Here is a 20,373-nt window from a genome sequence, read left to right as displayed (position 1 = left end):
AGGGCTGGGATTAAAGGCCTGCATCAGAACACCTGGCTAAAGGCAGAGCTTTTTCAAGGAAGTTTTCTATTATTGTTATTTTGCTGGAATATATATTTTCCCTTCTTTTACTTTTGCTATTAAAATAATTTAAACTTTTGTGTGTTGAGGTGTTTTGCCTACAGGTATGTATGTGTATCATGGGTGTCTAGTGAGCACAGAGGCCAGGGGGTCATCAGGTTCTCTGGAGCTGGAGTTACAGATGATCGTGAGATGTCCTGTAGCTGACCCCTAACCTGGGTCCTCTGCAAGAGCAACTGTCCCTGTTACCTCTCAGCCACCTCTCCAGATTCTCACTCACTAATTTAAATTTTTAATTTTGTTTTCTCTGTTATCTTTTCCTTCTTTAAAAAAATCCTTTTACTAGTTACCCAATTCCTGCTCCCCCAACATGAAGTCTCTCTTTTCCTAACTTTTTCTTTCTTCCTTATTTTTGAACCTTAAATTTTTCTTCTTTATTTTTTCCCATTTTCTAAATTTCTTTCTTTTATAGGTTAATTTTACTTTTAAACATTTTGAGTAATTCTACAATGTTGTTAGTCACTTCTTTCCTTTTGTTAGTGTTCTTTTTATTTACTTTTACCTCGTTTTTACAAGCGTTGCTATTATTTGTAGTGGTTATTGTTTGCCTTCTTCTTCCACAGTGATGTCTGCAATCCCTGCTCTACAGGTTGAAGACATGAGATACACATACCATTGGTTGATATTTATTATATCACAAAACCCAGCATGAAAAATTGGTCTTTATGAGTTAACAACATCAGCGACAGGTGTCAGTGGAATCTAACAATGCAGCGTTACTTAGGGTTGAAAAGCTTCCATGCCTCTTCCATTTTTTTCACATCAGGCAGAGGCTTTCTCTGGCTGCCAGGCTGCAGGAACTTCTTCACATTGGGCAGGCTGCTGATTCTGCTCTTCAGGTCCTGTGATCCAGAAAACACAACCCTGAGAGTCAGAACTGCTTAACTACACAGTCCAAAACACATGAACCCCCCGAACACGACCAACTGCATCCTTGCAACAGGCCCAGTGTAAACATGAGAAGAACGACAAATCCATGAGCTAGAAAGCATAGCTCAGCATAATTTCCTGAAGACCTCCTTTGACATCCAATTGCCTTCTCCTCAGGCCCCTGGACACAACCCATACAGAGTGTGGTGCAGAGCACAGAGCACTGTGTCTCTCGGGTGTGAAAGCAGAGATACCAAAGAAAGTGAAGACGTGAAAAACTGAGTTGGAAATGGGGGCAGAAAACATCAAAGTCTGACCAGGAATAACTCACAGTCAGTTTTCACACTGGAGATAAGGATGGGGTCACACGGGGTGGGCATGGGAGACAGCATGGTGGAGACCATGGAGAGGGAAGCACAGTGCTGAGGAGTCAGAGCTGAGGAAGGGGTCAGCATGACAGAGGCCTGCTTAGACACTGAGTGTGCAGAGACAGGCCACATGAGATGGAAGATGAAGGCCAGAAGCAGCCTGCAAGGAACAGGGGTTCAAGTAGAGAGCTGTGGGGTCCTGTGTCTTTAACAATGCAAAAGATATATTCTTGGGGTACCAGCCTCAAATCTCCATTCACAAAAAGTTTATTTTCATGCCTGAAATCAGTGTGTGGAGGCTGAAGTGTAGGCCTTCAGGAGCCCACAGGCCACCATTATATTCTCAGAGGCACGTATGTGCGGCTGCCTCTCTGAGGTGACCTCACCTTTAGCAGGGGAAAAGAGTCCAGAAGGCTGGAGTCAAGCTCTTCGACATACAGGAGAACTTCCAGTAGATGAATGTCCACCCTGGTCAGCCTGTTGCCAACAAGGTAGTCTTGTCCGTGGCTCTTCAAGACCTGCCAAATTAAAGCACAGAAATTATCAGCATATAGGGTTGAGCTGGGGCCACTACCCTTTCCCAAGACTCCCAATGGAGTCTCTGACTCTTCCTGGCAGGTTTACAATGGCAGACACAGGCCTATGTATGATGCAAGAGGCAACATGAGAAGTCAGGCATGTGACCTCCTCTTTAAAGCTCAGGTGATCTTTCTCTGTCATTGCCACATTACCATGGCATTCACACTGCCACCCTATGTACATTTTCCTCATGGGATAAGGGCTTAGCCCCTTGCACATCGTGGCTGCTCCCCTTAGTTTGAAATGACAGAGCACTGAGAGTTCAGGACATTCCTCTCCCTGTCCTGTCTGTTCAGTCCCATGGGCAGAGGACTCACCTGCAAGGAACATCAGTGAATACCCTGTCTGTCCTCTCTTGATTCTGTTCTCCTCAGTTCTCTGGAATCTGAAACACACCTGGCTGAACTACAATACATCCTCCCTGTACAGCATCGGCTCTGACTCCCAACCTTCACTGCGTCAAGACTGACGGGGCTGAATTGTACAGGGGGAACCGAGGCTGAGTCTCAGTAACTTTGTATGGATAGCACATGAATGTTGGACAGACAAGCATGCTAACACCATATGGTTCTAAACTTCCTCTCTGTTTTTGATTATCTATTATTTTAACATTTATTTCAACATTTCTGGTTGTGAGAAAGATTTAATAATAGCACTGTCTCAGTTACAGTTTATGACATTTACTTAAATATCCCAGCAATATGAAAATCACAAATAACCTAAAGGACAAGCACTGGCTACATCATGAGCTACAAGTAGAGAAAAATTAAAATGCTTTGTGGTCACCTTATCACAGTGTAAACGTGTACAGAGAAAAAAATATAATGACCACATTCAGAAACAAAGAAAGACAAGCATGGTGGCACACTTTTAATTCAAGCACTCAAGATGCTGAGGCAGGTGGATCTCTAGGAGCTTGAGGCCAGTCCACAGAGTTTGGAGAGCCAGGACTATATAATGCAGAAATCCTGTTGTAAAAAAAAAAAAAAAAACAAAAAGAAAAAGGAGGAAAGAAGAAAACCTAAAACTACTAAAGGAAGCATCAAATGTTCTCAGTACAGAGTTCACTGTGTGCCTGGTTCATGATTCACACAGAGATCATTTAAGCTGTGATGGCTGGACATTGCATCCTGTGAGACAGTGCCTTGACTCCAGAGGGCCCTGTGGGAACCTGATGGCTCCTAAATCCCTCAGTGCTTCCACAGAGCAGAGGCAGCTGTGAGGGAATGTTCAGTGAATTATAAATGGGGTCAAAGTCGGGTCTCTGAGGAATGTGTAGGATCCCTTATCCTGTAGGATCAGAGCTTTGTTCTCAGCTTTTGCTTGACAGATCAATGCACTCTGGTGTGTTTTTAATCTACCTCCAGGGAAGCCCCGACTAAGAGAGACACTGCGTGTACACCGACACCCCTTCATGTGTGGATGTGCATGGCTCTCCTCCCAAGCCTGACATCTGTGACCCTAACTCCTGCAGGCCAGTGTTCCTTTACATCTCTTCATCAGCTTCCTCCTCTCCCCTGCATCACTGTCCTAGGTCAGGTTCTTCTCCTCCATCTTTGAAGCTCTCTCCTCTCATCCTGACAGCCGGTGGCTCTCTGGGCCCCCTGTGTGATGTGACAGAATATTTTCCCATCTGTGGTTTTCTGCACTTTGCACTGGAATTGAAGCCCAGTGTGTCTGCAGGATCTAGGTCCATCTCTGGTGTGGCTCAGCCTTCCACAGATCAGGTCAGGTTATGGCCTTGAACCCTGTTGAATGTGGACAGTAGATTGGCGTGAGCATGCGGTGCCCTTCACAGGCCATTTTTATACAGCGACCTGTGGGCAGGGAGCTGCAAGGGAGGCTCATGGAAGGTCAGTGATGCAGCACCCTGTCCCTCCCAACCTCTGCCTTTCTCTTGTCCTGGGAACTCAGTGTCCCCAGACTTCAAACAGCCTACTTACTTTTTCATAGGCAGGCAAGTAACGGTTTTTGGTCTTGTCTTTTATCAAGGAGATTTTGGCTTCTCTTTGGTCTGGGGGAAGTTTGACCAATTGCATGATCATTTCAGCCAGATCTGCAATACCCTCTGTATACATGTCTATCCTGAAAGACAAAATTTTGCACATGGTCTTCAGGGATTCACTATTTGATATTTTAATCTAAAAATCTGAGAAATTTACACTAAAACTAGTTGCAAAGATACTCACCTTTAATCAGTCATTATCTTTTATGTTCAATAGATATATTAGTAATCCCTCTGACACAGTTCTGATACACTTTTAGAATTTTTCAAACCCACACATGGCCCAACCCAAGGACAAAGAGCATCACTGGCCCATATAGAGATGCAGTCATGATATACTTGGTGGCATCCCAGAAGACAACCATCAAACTCTACAGAGGGCTCTCACCCCCCTCCCATCCCAATCTCTGACATGATTTGTTCTCAACGACTATGCAAAGATTCTCAGAGCTAACAAGCTATCTTCCAGATGAGCTCAAAACAGAGCCCTGGCTGAGCCCACAGCTGCGTCTCTGTGCATCTCTCTTTCTGCTCAGGGGCATCTAGGTCAGTGTTAGATGTTCTCCTCCTGATTCTCATAAGCTCACTCTCCAGCTACATTCTGGCCATGCAACATTTGTCAAGACGTGCCTATTTCTGCACTCATTTCAACCACAGCACACACAGACACATGCATCCCTTGTTCTAAACTGTATTTCACAAGGTGCTTTTGGGAGAGTTTCACTGTCACACTTCCACACACTTCTGGTTTTGTGTGTGCAAAGGTTGTATTCTGTGTTCCAACGTATCTTTTCATTCTAAGACTGTGGACACCCTCCGATGTAAGCAGAGTCTGATCCGCACTCCCTCTGACCCCAATCCTGCCACTCTGGCAACTGCTGCAGGAGGACGAATCTGCTTCCTCCTTATCTAGGGGCAGCTCGGGAACATTTCATATTACCAGAGCCAGGAACATGTGCCCTGGAGTCGGCTCACTGAACATCATACCATGTTCATGCTTTACCTTTATTTTGCTTCCCTCACCCCTTCATGTATGTTCATGGATAAAATCATACGCTGTGCTCCTCTTTCATCTTTTATTGAATATCATGGCTGATTCTACCATGAGAAAGTTATAAATAATGCTTCTAGGAGTATTTCTATACACACACTGTTACAACAAAGTCTCTATATCCCAAGGACAAATGTTTCCCGCAGTATAGATCATGGCTACCACCACCTTTAGCTCTTGAACAACTGCAATACTCTGACACAGTGGTTCATGAGTGAAGGATTTTGTCAAGCAGAGTGGGTCCAGCAAGGGCCGTGCAGTCCATAGAACTGCTTTAGTCCTGAATTAAATACTTCAGGTAAACCAGGTCCTTGGGAACCTAAACCTCATTGAGTTGCGCAGTCCATAGAACTGGCTGGGAATTCAGATGCTTACTCTGCACTGTTCTTACTCATGGGATATGGGAGGCAGATCCTTCACCCCTCCTTCCTTAGGACCCCTCATGCAGTCTCAAGCCCTGGTTCCTTTGTCCTAAGCTGTTGGCTGAGGTCCAACACTGAAGCCTTGAGCACCTGGAGTCATGGCTCCCCCATACTCAGACCATTGGCCACCGTGTTTGCAACTCTGTCCCTGTGCTGTGCTGACAGCATCATCCTCTGCTGTAGCCACACTCACCTGCATCCACCCCATGTGCCCGTCCCTCTCCTCCATGGACTCTTCCATACTTGACCAAAGTGGTATAACCAGCCTGCTCCTAGACATAAACCCTGCCACTCTCTTGTTCATTAACAGAAGGACTCAAATCCTTCCTTTGTTTCCCCTTGGAGTAATAACAGGAAATATACTGTACAGGGCTCTCTCCTTCGCGTCCTTCCCATAGAGGTCGTATTTGGTGGCGATGTAGTTGAGAATGGCTCTGGTCTGTACCAGCTTCATCCCATCAATCTCCACCATGGGCACTTGCTGAAACATCAAACTCCCATCTGTGAAAGAAGAAAGGAAAAGGTCTTTGAGGTGTCCAAGTCTCACTTCCCAGGAGCACAAAACATGTATTGAAATTTCTGAACACACAGAGGTAAATGAATGACTGGTTCTCAGACTTTCACGCTGAACCCCATTTACTTTTAGCTTCTGTTTCCTCTCTGTTTCACCCATCTTCCTTTGGCTCTTGATCTTCTCACATCCATCTTTTATTTCTATCCAGATGCATATTATATTTCTAGTGCATGTTTTCATGTCAGTTCATGTCCCTGGATGCATTTGGAGGAGGAGGAGGGACAGCAGAGGCCTCCATGAAAGCAGAATAAGTATGCTTGACAATCTCATTATCTTTGTGACATTAAGGTGACATTTTTTTATGTAGTGAGCCACCACGAGTTTCTCCAGTCTGTTCTTGTGGGGTGATAGTGACTCGTCAGTAGCTATGATGAAAACGCTCAAGAAAATCATCCCAGCTGTTTCTCCTCCTGTGATTTAATCAATGGCCATGTACCTGTGTGGTTATTGGACCTTGTTGGTTAAACCCTGCCTGAATAAGTCAGTGAGAGGGAGCTTGAATGAAATAGCTCACTCTGATGTGGAAAGAGTGAGAAAACATTTATTCCCAAGTCCTCAGACAAATTCTTGTAGAAATCTGCTTCCCACTTTTATCACTGTCTCCATTTTCAGACCCTCAAGGATCCCCACCACCTCCACCACATCCCTCTGCTGTTCCTGACTGTTCTCACCCATCACCTGCCAAGCATCACCTTCTGGTAAACCTTCTAGTAGGTATCACAGACACTTCATGTTACCTTTGATTAACTTTTCCATATCTGCTGGGGTTTCTATAAACTTCTCTTCAAACTGAAAGCAGAAAAAGTAAACACATTCTCATTAGCTTGTTCTGTATCACTGTAGACCTTTGAAATTGAGAGCTCCCTGTGTGGTAGTACGTCTGCTGAAGTTGTGACTTGCAGAAGATATGAAGGATCTAATCGTGACCATGTGGAAATTCAGATTAAACCCATCAAGAAAAGGTGTCGATCATTACAAGCTGCTCCTTCCTGTAATGTTCTTCCACCCTGACCCACCATGTTCATGCTTCGGTCCTAAGAAGAGAGTGATCTCACTAGAGGGCCAGCACTGGGAGATTGACTGTGGAGGTTTTGGGCTCTCAGGAAAGCCAACCCTAGTGAATATAGAATAGAAGTTTCTATGTCTTCATCGTGGTCATTACACAGTCCCCGTGATCACCTGGGATACCTTTTTTCTTTAAGATTTAGTATTGCTAATTTTAAGTGTGAGTATCTGTGGTGTGTGTGTGTGTGTGTGTGTGTGTGTGTGTTCTTGCACATGGGAATACATCCATCTCGGAGGTTAGAGTTCATAGAGGCCAGAGATTCCATTAGAGATGGAATGACGGGCACTTGTTTACTTTCATGTATGGGAGCTGGGAGAATTAGAAGGTTGTCTGCATGTGCAATAAGGACTTTAGAAGCCCAGCCATTATTCTAGCCCCACAGCAAGTTGCTGGCATTGTGGGGCTGTGGTAATGCTTTAAAAATATTTGTTCTGGGCCGGGCGGTGGTGGCGCACGCCTTTAATTCTAGCACTTGGGAGGCAGAGGCAGGTGGATCTCTGTGAGTTCGATACCAGCCTGGTCTACAAGAGCTAGCTCCAGGATAGGCTCCAAAACCACAGAGAAACCCTGTCTCGAAAAACAAAACAAAACAAAAAAAATTTGTTCTGCTTAGGAAACTTATAAATTTGTGAGAGGATACACATATCCATTGACAGTCTACTCTGGACTTTTATATGGGTTCCTGGAATCTGAACCCATATGGCTTAACTTTAAGCCACCAGTCATCTCTCCAGCCATCTAGAGTAATTTAAACCACTTCGTTCCTTTCACAGTTTAAAAAAAATTTTAAGACGTGAAAGGCTGAAAATAGCTTCAATGCTGCCTGGTGAGACAGTTTGCTGATGATCCCATAACCCCACAGACTGGACTGACAGACAATGAAATGATGTCAACAACGTGCACAGCACTCAGAGAGGTGCAGGGAGTGGTGACAGTCATCACAGAGGTGGCTGAACTGTGATGGGCTTGCTGGGTGTGAGGGGGATTATGTCAGTGACAGCCTGTGGGCACACTTAGCTGGAAGGTCTGAGCCAGGGTCACTAGCGACCTCTGCCCACTGCCTCCTCAGCTACTATGGACATGGAAGAGGAAGGCTTGTACAGATGTCCCACCCCCTCCTCGTGAGCTGAATCAACAGTCCAGTGGCTTAGAACATCCTCTGTGATGTAGGAGTGTCTTCTATCTATCTGTTGCTTTCATTGGTTAATTAATAAAGAAAACTGCTTGGCCTGATAGGTCAGAACATAGGTAGGCAGGGAAGACAGAACAGAATTGTGGGAGAAAGAAATCAGAGACAAGCAGACGTCATGGAGCCAGCCACCAGGTCAGACATGCTGAATCTTTCCCAGTAAGCCACCACCTCGTGGTGCTACACAGATTATTAGAAATGGGTTAATCAAGATGTGAGAATTAGCCAATAAGAGGCTAGAACTAACGGGCCAGGCAGTGTTAAAATAAATACAGTTTCCATGTAATTATTTTGGGTAAAGCTAGCCGGGAGCTGGGTGGCGGGAAGTGGCCTGCCACTCCTGTTTCTACACCCCTGAGCAACAGAGCTGGCATACACAAACTGGCACCCAACTATTCATGTAATTAAAGAATCCTCCTGGGCTGGCACTAGCGTGTATCAGTTCTTATGCACTCCTTCGTTCAGAAAGAATCGGCTGAAGCCCTGTTGGGTTAGTAATGGAGGTGGATTCCACAGCTGAGGGAAACACGCTGCCATGACTCTGAGGGAGGACACCAAAGCCACCTTCACAGGACACCACTGCATCTTTTACCCTTCCCATTCTACTCCTGTCTGTGGAGGACAAGATCTCAGGCAGCTTCCAGGACTTCCTCTCAGGAAGTACCAACAGCTGAGCTCCCCTGGAGTGAGCTGGGAAGTGTTTTTCCCAGTGACACCTCTAGAGGGCAGCACTAACATCTACCAGAATTTTCTGCTCTAAAGCTGGAAAGCAAAACATTTAACCTCAGAATGTTGCTTCCACACTCACTTGGACCACTCTCTCACACTTTCCCTGAAAGCTCACAGAGGTGGGGCCACCTGAAATGGCACCTCTGCTTTACATCCTACCTGTACCCTCCTGACCAGCCCTGAATCTGGCATCTGAAAGGCTCTACAAACCAATTACTAAGAATTGCTGTACTGTGTCAACTAATGTACACTGGGTTCATCTCTGTGCCCATCTCCTCTGTGACTGACATTAAGGTCAGACACACCCGAGGTGGCACACGTCCCTATCACAAACACTTTATCATGAATCTCCAAATGTAAGTACTCTTTAAAAAAAAAATGGTGTCACACCTAAATCAAAATATCATACCAAGACCTGCAATAAGCAATTAGTATTGCCTAATAATCAATATTCAAGTTTTTATGTCTAAATGTCTATTTTTGTAACTTGATTCAACTCAAATAAGAAAGTCACCAAATAAGTATTTGAATTTATTTTTCTATTGAAAACATCTTTTAATATGAGTGTGTTCTTTGGTACAGAGCAAAGTAAAATTTTTCATTTATTCAAATCAGTCCATTTCCTTCTTAATACAAGATGACTCTCATTTTTTGTGGGGTTGGTGTTCACATTTTTACTGAGGTAGCAACAGGAAGCCTCTTCCATCAGGAGATCTATTTACAGGTTCTTCAGCCATTCCAGGCTTAGCCCTGCCCTGAGGTCCTGGTGGTGGCTGAGCACATTGGGCACGTTCCCATTATCTCCCACAGTCATGGGTTTTTTGTAGCGTGTGGCCCGGTTGATCAAGGGGCATACTTAGTGTAAGGGTTGACTGAGGCATAATTATAGTCCTGGCCATCTTAGTCTTGGCAGAGTCGTGGGCACTAAGACAACTACCATAAGGTAAAATTGTGTCCAGATTTGCTAGTGTGGAGCCTCTCAGCTTAGAGAAGTATTTTAAACTTGGTATAGGTCCTGTTTCAGAACAAGGCACAACCTACCTCCACCCCTGCTGCAGCCAGGAGCCACCTGATGCACTCCATCCTGCCTCTGGCATCCCAGTAGTGAAGCACGGGCTTCCCAGCCATGGATGCAGCTATGGTTTCACTGTGAATGGAAAAGCAAAGAGATCAATCCCTGGGAGACTGCGCTCTGGGATATGGTCAATAATACAACATTAGGGAAGGGAGGTCAGCCTTGTTTTGCAAGGCCCAAGAAGGTCTAATGACTAATTTCTCACCCAGAAAGCAGAGCCATCATGGAGGGGATGAGACAAAGTCCCTCCCCAGTCTTCTAGCTCCTGGGCTGCTCATTTCAGAAGTTTTGATGGCTTCATGTCACTCTGGCTGTGCCAAACCCTTGTTCTCCCCACAGGAGAAGGACCCATCTCCTGGTTGCAGGTCTGTTTCCCACTGCTAGACTGGATCCTGTTCTAGGGTCCAGAAGGCGGTAGTTGACACATCAACTTCATATCACAGTGAGTCACTGCCTTTGGTGCACAGCACATAACGGGCAGTTGCTCATGTGAACTGCATGTAATCACCACAGAGTTTGCAGGTGAGGAGCTGTCCCTGTTTCCAGTCTACAGGAGAGATAGATGTGCAGACAGTCACGTGAGGAGGAAACCCTGGCGAGCGCAGCTTAGTTCCTGCACAGGGAACCCACATACTGGGTCCTGCTGCTCATGAGCTATAAGTCAGCATCATGGGTCATGGGCAGTTTCTTCAACTTGTGATGTGATAGGAAATTTCAGAGGCTGCCTTTTAAAAACACTCTACTTGTGTGTGCGTGCATGCATGAATGTGTGCATTGGTGTGTATAAGTGTGTGTGTGTGCGTGTGTGTAAGTGCCCATGGCTGAAGTGGCTAGGAAGGCTAAAAGAAGACATCAGGTCTCCAGGGCTGTGGGCTCCTCCTACCAGTTCAGCATCACCAGGCCTCAGCAATATTCTGACCCCTCAGACATCGGCCTCTCTGCCCTCAGGTCACAGCCGCTTCTCTTGGGCACCTGACAGTTTCCTACAGCACTGTATAATGCTCTGTTCTTTTTGTCTTTCTGTTTGCTTTTCCCTGTTTTCTCCGTGAACTCTCCTTTGCCCTGGAGAGTTCAATACTGGGACTTTACAGGGACTCTGAAATGCTGAGGCTTTCAGATCCCTCCCCATACTGCAGAACCTTTAACCTCCCGGTTTTAGAGCTGCACATTGACTCAGACAGAGTCCGCTGGTCTCCAGATTAGTGATGAACGCCTTGAACCTTAGCATAGGGTTGGCTGCATAGTGGCTGAGGGTCAGAGATTGGGTTTAACCTCGTTCCTCTACAGGCTCATTTCTTCCTACCATGTCTTCCTACAGAATTTTAAACTGTTTTCTGGTCTCGCACTCATTTCCTTATACACACAGCTGTGATCACAGAAGAAATACATAAACATCCTTCTCTCTGGTGAATGATGCAAAGTTCAGTCTACATTCCTCAGACATTTCATGGTTCAATAGTTCAAGATTCACACTTTTTTTTCATTTGCTTTCTTGGGATTACCATGTAAAAACAGGTTGTGTTGTTTGTAATTAAATATTAAGATAGTAATAAAGTAAAAAATTCTAAGTATGAAACTTGCTACTCTGCTATTTAAACAGGATCATCAAAGCAATCAGAATCCCTAGGACACAAACAAATGTGGTAGAAATCCAAACTGGGGAAGGGCTTTGGGAGGGAGGCCTGGAAGAGTCTGGGTGAATTCAAGTTCTCAAGTGAGAGGAATCTGCACGTTCTCTGTGAGACTGGAACAGCGTTCAAGAGAAGAACGTTATTGATCTCAGGTTTGCCTGAGAGCACAATCCAAGTCTACTCCTCACTGTCCTAAATCCCACACGTTTAGATTTTCTTGTAATTACCTTAAAGGCCACCCTCAGCTCAGTGACACTGGAGGAGGAGGAGGAGGAGGAGGAGGAGGAGGAGGAGGAGGAGGAGGAGGAGGAGGAGGAGGAGGAGGAGGAACAGAAGAAGGGAAGAATAAAGACCAGGGCAGAGGACACAGGGAGAAATGGGGAAGGAGGAACGGAGGAGGGGGGAGGACAGAAAGAGAGAAGCAGGGGAGGAGAAATAGCTTGCTACTCAACATTCAGTACAAAATAATTCATATGAACCAGAATTAAACACAGGTAAAGTCAATGGTACTGAGCACTGAATATGCTAAAAGTTCATATATAAGAGGAAACTTCATAATAAAACCAGCTCCTTTGTACAATTTTTGCATGCTAAATAAAACATTGAAAAGCTATTTTTCATTGATGTAGACATGGAACTAGTTACAAAGGTTATAACAGAGAGAACTGACCTAGTAAGAGTCCAGACTTCCACTCTGCTCAGCTCCTCAACTCCTGCCCCACAAGAGTGTGGAAGCTACTTTAATAAGGTAACCTTTCTCACCAATGGGGTGGGGCCTCACAGCAGCTCCTGTGGATTCATGCAGATTTCAAGATTCCAGAGTTTCACAATAGAGTAGGAAGTTGACGAATCAGGGAGGGGCTCACAAGCCACCACTCTCTCCCATAAAGCCTGCCTTACTATCTCGGTACAGTTCGTGCCCACTGTAACAGAGGTGAGCCTCGCAAGGGCCTAGAGATTTAAAGGACACACAAGAGACCTAGGTCATTTGAAAGACCAGCTGAATGCTGTTTATTAAAACTTAGGAAAAACCTTAAATACCTAGCTGCTGCACAATGGAATACCCTCCAGGCAGGTGGGAAATTACCTCGCCCGTGGTGGAGTCCTTTAGCTAAGAACCATGCTGCGCAGAGGGAGCAGGAACAAACAGGATGTTTTAGCTACCTGGCCAGAAATTGCCCTCAAGATGAATCTCAGGAGGCCTACACTCTCCTGGAGATCTGGATCCTTCAATGTTTTCATTGATTTAATGCTCCCATGTCTCTAAGTAACCTCTCATGTGTGTACCTGTGAACAACCCTAATGAAGCGCGTTGCTCAGGACAGAAGAAACACAGAAGGGAGGACTGTGCTAGAAGCATGAATGGTGTCACAGAGTCAACCATGGAACCCTCAGCTATGATAAGATTGGACTTACATCTACTGAATTTGGGGGAAAGTATGTGAAGTAGCCTTAAATTACAGAAATAACACATTGTATCAAACTCAAGGCTAAGTTGAAGTTCAGGTTACAATGTTCCCTGCTTATTGTATCTGATGAGAATGGTAATATCCTGTAATAGATTATTTGTCTTAACCTTTGTCCTGTTTTAATCAGGAACTGAAGGGCATAAAGAATTTCATAATTCACAGTTAACTTCACCTGGCTGACCATCAGCACACTGTCCCAGCATGCTCTGGGTCTCTGCATCTGTGCATCCTGCAGTTCCTGCTGTGGGGAAGCTGTCATGTCACCATTAGCAATGGCATTACAAGACAGTGAGAATTACGGTTACTTCCTGCCAAGTTCACACTCAGGGATCTTATCCAAATACAAGGCCATCTGTCACTGACTTCACTCACAGACCCACAAGTTCACTTGGGATTTTAGTTATAATCATTGGTCCATAGGTCTCGGGTTATTAATCATTGTATGCTGACCCAGTGGCTTCAGAGATGCATGTCACTGCCTGAGTCTGCACACCCTCCAGTGTCCAGGGCTGGCCCCTTTGTATCCTGGTGTGCACTGCTAATTTCTCCTCAGCTGAAGAATCTGCTCCACTGCTCTACAAACAGCTGGCAAAGCAGCAGTGCTGCCCTCCAGGGTGATGCACATGTGCACAGCACAGGGTTTCATGATTTGAGATTAAAGCTATCTATATATAATATGTTTACCAAAGCTGGCTACATGAAAATCCCAGGCACAGTCCTAGGTTGATTCTTTCATCTCTATGCTGCTACAGGCAGGTTCAGCTGAAACAGGCTGAGTAAACAGTAGGAAAGCAGCTTCAGGGCAGAGTCAAGAGTGTGATTCTCTTTTCTGTGAGGTCTGTCAAAAGTTCAGTCTTAAATGTCAAGAAATGATTTCATAAAACTTAAGATCTGCCTGGGTTGTGATCTGTTTTAGAGAAATTTTCTTGAGCTGGAATGTATATTCTTTGGTGTGTGGTGGAATATTTTGTAGATTTCTGTTAAGTCCATTTGATGCACATCATTTATTTCTGATTTTTCTTTTTTTGGTCAAGAAAACTTGTCTATAGAGTACTGAACTCCCCTATGAGAGTTGGATGATAGTTACTCTGCATTTTTACTCTTTTTGTGAAAATTTGTCCATCAGAGTTTAGGGGTCACCACAACATGAGGAACTGTATTAAAGGGTCGCAGCATTGGGAAGATTGAAAACTACTCTTCTATGATCTTGTTGAAGATCTTGTCTCTGCCATTGACCTGGGATTCTTCTCTTTCACCTGTGCCCATAAATAACAGTTAGTATATTCATGGTGTTCCACATTTCTGGAATATTTCTTTATGTATTTTTGATTTCATATTTATTGTGTGATCTGTTCCCTCTACTTTATCTTTGAGGCCTGATAACGTTTTTTCTACTTGACCCATTCTGTTTGGGAGACTTTCCACTCAGTTTTCAAATTGGATCACTAAGATTTCCAATTCTGCCTTCACTTCATCTTGAGCTCTCTTGAATATTCCTATCTCTCTAATGAATTAATTTTTCTAAATCCTGGGTTGTCTTTATTATCCATCAGTCTTATGATTGTATTTTCTTGGGCATCGCCCAAGCATTTATTCTCTTTAAATTTATTGAGTTGTTTCTTCTCTGAACACCCAGAATTCATTCGTGAAATCTATAACTTCCGTATTAAGAATGTCTGTGATCTGGAGTTGATTCTCATTGGAGAACATTTTATAGGACTGGTGGGCTTGCATGGGGATGATACTACCTTCGTCTTTTATATTAGTTATGTGTTTTCCATGGGAACTGGGTAAGTAGACTTCTTTTGTTGGTTCAGTATCTGATGTGGACACAGCAGGCTGGCACAAAGCACAGAATGTGTGGGAATGGCATAGACAGGACACTGGATATGGTGTGTGAGGGATGGATCAGGGGATAGTAGGTGTTTGGGTGGGGGGGGTCTCTACAAGCACCACAGCCAGCAGAGTAAGAACCCACAGGAGGGAAGAAGGGAGTCTGACCCTGAGTAGTTTATTTTGGGCATACTTAAGCACAGCACAATTTGGTGAAAAAATTCCTGGTGATAAGTTAATCCCCTGGGCAAATAAAGACAAGACTACACCAAGACTCTTTGTAAAGTACAAGTGACATCTTCCCTAAACATGGGTTCTATAGATTGACAAGCTCATGATAAGGGTCGGGTAGAAGATCCAGTGTGATCTTTGATACACAGATAGCTAAAAGGTCACCAGGCTGTTAACCACATTGTTTCTCAGCCTCCTGGGTGGGAAACAGGTAATGCATCCCTCTCTTTGAAGGGACAAGCCTGTGTGTTTAGCATTCCTGGTTCCCTAGAGCTTATCTGTGAGCACAAGGGCTTCTGTGCCTCCCACAGCTGGGGAGGGTCTGAGGAGTGTGCAGATGTGCATGCTGGCCTGAGCTGGAGGTTGATGGCAGTGGACGTGGAGCTCACCAGAATACACCAGGGCAGTGGTGTGGAGCCCAGGCTAGACCTGAGGAAGGGGAGGGTATGCAGAGAGTAGGAACAGAAGGACCCACCAGGCTAGACCTCAATAGAAGATGTTCAGGACAGGACTGGGCCTGGATATTTGAAATTGCACGGAAAGGATGAAGTCAGGGGTCACAGTGGGTGCAAGCGTAATATGAAGGGGCCTGCTTGTTGGGGTGTTTGTCCTGTCCAGTTCCCTACAGCCAACAAGCCCCAAAGAAAATCACACAGAGATATCCATAAGTTCTAAAACTGATTGGCCCATTACCTCAGGCTACTTATTAGCTCTTGTAGCTTATATTAACCTATTATTCTTATCTTTGTTAGTCACATGGCTCGGTACCTTTCTCAGCGGGGTAGCTTACATCTTGCTTCTTTGGTGCTCTGGGCAGAATTGCGGAGGGAGCTTCTTACTTCCTAGAATATTCCTGTTCTCATCTCTCCGCCTCTACTTCCTGTCTGGTTGACCCACCTAGACTTCCTGTCTGACCTATCAGCATTTATTTAAAACATGATTGACAGAATACAGACAATTTTCCCCCACCAGGCAAGGACATAATATTCTTCTGAATTTTTTGAGAGAGGGTATCACTATTCTGTAGCTCTGGTTGTCCTGGAACTCATCATATAGACCAGGCTGGCCTCAAACTCACAGAGGTCAATATAGGTCTGCCTCCTAAGAGCTTGGATTAAAGACCTTTACCGCTCCACTTGACTAAAAACAGAGCTTTTTCAAGGAAATTTTCTGTTATTGGTATTTTGCTGAAATGTGTTTTCCTGTTTTTTTGCTTTTATCATTAAAATAAATTAAATTTTGTTTCTGTGTGTTGAGGTGTTTGCCTATAGGTATGTATGTGTATTGCGCGTGTCCAGGGAGCACAGAGGCCAGAGGAGGACATCAGGTTCTCTGGAGCTGGAGTGACAGATGGTAGTGAGCTGTCCTGTAGCTGCTGGACCCTAACCCAGGTCCTCTGCAAGAGCAGCTGTGCCTGTCACCTCTCAGCCAGCTCTCCAGATTCTTTCTCACTAACTTAAAATTTTAATTTTGTTTTCTCTGTTATTTTTTCCTTCTTTAAAAAAACAAAACAAACAAAAAAAACCTTTTACTAGTTACCCAAGTTCTGCTCCCCCGACTTGCAGTCTTTCTTTTCCTACTTCTTTCTTTCTTTCTTTCTTTCTTTCTTTCTTTCTTTCTTTCTTTCTTTCTTTCTTTCTTTCTTTCTTTTTTCTATTTTCCTTTCTTCCTCATTTTTGGACCTTAAATTTTTCTTCTTTATTTTTTCCATTTTTCTTTTAATTTCTTCATTTTGCACATTAACTTTACTTTTAAACATTTTGGGTAATTCTACAATGTTGTTAGTAAATTCTTTCCTCATATTAGTGTTTCCTCTTTAGTTGTTCCTCACTTTCACAAGCTTTGCTTTTATTTGTAGTGATTTTTGTTTGCCTTCTTCTTCCTCAGTGATGTCTGCAATCCCAGCTCAACAGGTTGAAGAAATGAGATGCACATACCATTTGTTGGTAATTATTACATCACAAGAACCAAGATGAACAATTGCTCTTTATTATTTAATAACATCAGTGAATAGTGACTGTGGATTTGAACAATGCAGCTTTACTTAATGTTGAAAAGCTTCCTTGCCTCTTCAATTTTTTTAGCATCAGGCGGAGGCTTTCTCTGGCTGCCAGGCTGCAGGAACTTCTTCACATTGGGCAGGCTGCTGATTCTGCTCTTCAGGGCCTGTAATCCAGAAAATATAACCTTGAGAGTCAGAACTGCTTAACTACACAGTCCAAAACACATGAACCCCCAAAACACGACAACTGCATCCTTGCAACAGGTCCAGTGTAGACGTGAGAAGAACGACAAATCTATGAGCTAGAAAGCAGAGCTCAGCATAATTTCCTGAAGACCTCCTTTGACCTTGAATAGCCTTATCCTCAGGCCCCTGGACACACACTGAAAATGTAGTTTTGTAATACAGAGCACAGAGAACCGTTCCTCTTAGGTGTAAAAGCAGAGACTAGCAAAGAAAAGTGAAGACATGAAAAACTGAGTTTGAACTGGGGGCAGAAAATACCAAACCAGGAATAACTCACAGTCAGTTTTTACACTGAAGAGAAGGATAGGGTTACGGGGGGCTGGGGGGGTCAGACACATCATGGTGGGGACCATGAAGAAGGAACCACAGTCCTGAGGATTCAGAGCTGAGGAAGGGATCAGCATGAAAGAGACCCGCACAGACACTGAGTGTGCAGAGACAGGCCACATGAGATGGAAGATGAAGGCCAGAAGCAGCCTGCAAGGAACAGGGGTGCAGGGAGAGAGCTGTGGGGTCCTGTGTCTTTATCAATGCAAAAATATATTCTTGGGATACCAGCCTCAAATCTCCATTTTGAAAAGTTTATCATCATGCCTGAAAAACTAATAGTGAGTGTTTAATAGCTCAGTATGGAGGCTGAAATGTGGCCCTTCAGGAGCACACAGGCCACCACTTTATTTTCAGAGCCATGCGTGTGTGGCTGCCTTCGGAGGTGACCTCACCTTCAGTAGGGGGAAAGGGTCCAGAAGGCTGGAGTCAAGCTCTTCAACATAGAGAAGAACTTCCAGCAGGTGAATGTCCACCCTGGTCAGCCTGTTGCCAACAAGGTAGTCTTGTCCGTGGCTCTTCAAGACCTGCCATATTAAAGGAGACAGATTATGAGCAAATAGGGTTGAGCTGTGGCCACCACCCTTTCCCAACTTTCTCAAAGGAATTCTATCTCTTCCTGGCAGGTATACAACTGCAGACTCAGGCCTATGGTGCAAGAGGCAGCATGAGAAGTCAGGCACGCGACCTCCTCTCTAAAGCTCAGGTGAGCTTTCTCTGTCATTGCACATCCCATGGCCTTCACACTGCCACCCTATGTACATTTTTCACTTGGGATAAGGGCTTATCCCCTTGCACATCATGGCTCCTCCCCTTAGTTGAAATGACAGAGCACCAGGAGTTCAGGACATTTCTCTCCCTGTCCTGTCTGTTCAGTCCCATGGGCAGAGGCCTCACCTACAGGGAACATCAGTCACCAGAGAACACCCTGTGTCTGTCCCCTCCTGTGTCTGCTCTCCTCAGTTCTTTGGAATCTGAAATACACCTGGCTGACCTACAATACATTCTCCCTGTACAGCATCGGCTCTGACTCCCCACCTTCACTGCGTCCTGACTGACAGGACTGAATTGTACATGGGGAATTGAGTCAGAGTCTCTAAGTATCTTTGTAGAGACGAGCATGCCAACACCATATGCGGCTAATATTCCTATCTGATTTTGGCTATTTATTTAACATTTATTTCAACATTTCTGGTTGTGAGAAGATTTAATAATAGAAATGTCTTAGTTGCAGTTTACGACGTTTACTTAAATATCCCAGCAATATGAAAGTCACTGATAACCTAAAGGACAAGCACTGGCTACAGCATGAGCTACAAGTAGAGAAGAATTAAAATGCTTTGTGGTCACCTTATCACACTGTACACGACTACAGAGAAAAAAAATTTAATGATCACGTTCAGAAACAAAAAAGGCCAGCATGTTGGGACACAGATTTAATTCCAGCACTCAAGATGCTGAGGCAGGTGGATCTCTGGGAGCTTGAGGCCAGTCCACTGAGAGAGTTCCAGGAGAGCTGGAACTATATAATACAGCAATTCTCTTGTAAAGAAAAAAAAAGAAGAAGAAAACCTAAAACTACAAAAGGAAGCATCAAATGTTCTCAGTACAGAGCTCACTGTGTGCCTGGAGTTCATGAATCACGCACCAGAGATGATTCAAGCTGTGAGGCCTGGATGCTATGTCCTGTGATACAGGGCCTAGACTCCAGAGGGCTGTGTGGGAACCTGATGGCTCCAAAATCCTTCGCTGCTTCCACAGAGCAAAGGCAGCCGTGAGGGAACTTTCAGTGAATTATAAATGGGGTCATAATCAGGTCTCTGACTAATGTTTAGGATGTCCTTATCCTATATGATCATAGCTTTTTGTTTGTTTTGGTTTGGTTTGGTTTTCAAATAGGGTTTCTCTGTGGCTTTGGAGCCTGTCCTGGAACTAGCTCTTGCATTCCAGGCTGACCTCACAGAAATCTGCCTGTCTCTAACTTTAGAGTGCTGGAATTAAAATGCACCACCCCTGCCTGGTTTAGGATCAGAGCTTTGTTCTTAGCTTTACTTGACAGAAGATCAAGTCAGTCTGAAATGTTCTCGATCTTCCTCCAAAGAGAAGCCCCAACTAAGAGAGACACTGCGTGTACACCGACACCCCTTCATGTGTGGATGTGCATGGCTCTCCTCCCAAGCCTGACATCTGTGACCCTAACTCCTACAGGCCAGTGTTCCTTTACATCCCTTCATCAACCTCCTCCTCTGCCTGCATCACTGTCCTAGGTCAGGTTCTTCTCCTCCGTCTTTGAAGCTCTCTTCTCTTCTCCTGACAGCCGGTGGCTCTCTGGCCTCCCTATGTGATGTGACAGAATATTTTCCCAATCTGTGGTTTTCTGCAGTTTGCCCTGGAATGAAGCCCAGTCTGCAGGATCTAGGCCCATCTCTGGTGTGGCTCAGCCTTCCACAGATCAGGTCAGTTTATGGCCTTGAACCCTGTTGAATGTGGACACTAGATTGGCGTGAGCATGCGGTGCCCTTCACAGGCCATTTTTATACAGCGACCTGTGGGCAGGGAGCTGCAAGGGAGGCTCATGGAAGGTCA

The 20,373-nt window shown here is 44.7% G+C and overlaps 1 protein-coding gene across 4 annotated transcripts in view; it reads right to left on the bottom strand.

Moving 5' to 3' along the window:
* Nucleotides 1-768: 768 nt before the first annotated feature.
* The window catches only part of LOC130872485 (glutathione S-transferase A2-like), a 41,685-nt gene continuing 22,080 nt past the window's right edge, over nucleotides 769-20,373 (bottom strand). For 2 of the 4 annotated variants that reach the window (XM_057766469.1, XM_057766470.1), the window contains exons 4-6: nucleotides 3,881-4,022; nucleotides 1,745-1,876; nucleotides 769-962 (exon numbers count right to left, since the gene is read on the bottom strand). In XM_057766469.1, the coding sequence (XP_057622452.1) occupies nucleotides 837-962; nucleotides 1,745-1,876; nucleotides 3,881-4,022 (400 nt within the window). In that variant the 3' untranslated portion in view covers nucleotides 769-836. Of the gene's footprint in view, nucleotides 963-1,744; nucleotides 1,877-3,880; nucleotides 4,023-5,783; nucleotides 5,917-6,726; nucleotides 6,779-10,014; nucleotides 10,121-17,252; nucleotides 17,379-18,182; nucleotides 18,315-20,373 lie in introns of those variants that run through there. The other 2 variants (XM_057766468.1, XM_057766472.1) reach the window with 2 other exon arrangements.

The sequence above is a fragment of the Chionomys nivalis genome, chromosome 4 (genome assembly GCF_950005125.1).
Source record: "Chionomys nivalis chromosome 4, mChiNiv1.1, whole genome shotgun sequence".
NCBI lineage: Eukaryota > Metazoa > Chordata > Mammalia > Rodentia > Cricetidae > Chionomys > Chionomys nivalis.
This window is presented reverse-complemented; position numbering and strand designations above follow the sequence as displayed.